This window comes from Mastomys coucha, chromosome X (genome assembly GCF_008632895.1).
Source record: "Mastomys coucha isolate ucsf_1 chromosome X, UCSF_Mcou_1, whole genome shotgun sequence".
Taxonomy (NCBI): domain Eukaryota; kingdom Metazoa; phylum Chordata; class Mammalia; order Rodentia; family Muridae; genus Mastomys; species Mastomys coucha.
Window position 1 is genome coordinate 156291908 of NC_045030.1, and position 668 is coordinate 156292575.

The following is a 668-nucleotide window of genomic DNA, read 5'->3' on the forward strand; positions in this document are numbered from 1 at the left end:
AAAAAAAAAAAAAAAAAAAATCCGAAGAAGACTTGCATGACTTTGGCTTGAGTAACTTAATCAAGTTACTTTAGACAATACATTTCAGTCCTTTCTTGGGACATAATGCATTTTCTAAACCAATTCTAGCTTGGAGACAGGGGTGGAGATTCAGATGAAAGTTTTCAAGTTGAACAAACCCAGTTCCCTGTCAAAACCCCCGAAGACAGCGGCACACTGATCACTTGCTTGATGGCTTCTCAAGTTTACAAACTTTGCAGGAAAGCGACAAGTTCTTAGGCACGTAGAGACGAAGTGACTGCTTGGTGAACTTTGGTGTCCTCCAGCTCCTTAGACAACCATCCCGTGTCAGAGAGGACCGTCCCCACTCCTCATACATCAACATCCCCATGTCCCCTTCCAGCCCACCCTCAGGTCCCGGAGAGAACTCACTGCCAAGGCCTTTGGCCTGGTGGAGGAACTGCGGGTCCTCCTTAGGCTGCTGCTCCTCCTCGGTGGGCTCCACCAGCTGCTCGGAGCTCTCGTCAGGAGGCGCGGCTCCCGCGGTCAGCTCGTCCCCGCTGGCAGGCTCTCCTCCCGCCGCCGCCGCCGCCGCCCCGTCGGGCTGATTCAAGCCCAGCCAACTGCTCAACCCTCGGAACATCCCGCCCGCGGGGTCACCGCCGCCG

General features: G+C 54.6%; 1 protein-coding gene across 1 annotated transcript in view; it reads right to left on the reverse strand.

The window, feature by feature from the left end:
* Syap1 (synapse associated protein 1) overlaps window positions 1-662 on the reverse strand; it is a 28717-nt gene extending 28055 nt beyond the window's left edge. Inside the window, exon 1 of the mRNA XM_031384023.1 lies at window positions 229-662. Within this exon, the coding sequence (XP_031239883.1) occupies window positions 229-643 (415 nt within the window). The 5' untranslated portion in view covers window positions 644-662. The remainder of the gene's footprint in view (window positions 1-228) is intronic.
* Window positions 663-668: the final 6 nt, after the last annotated feature.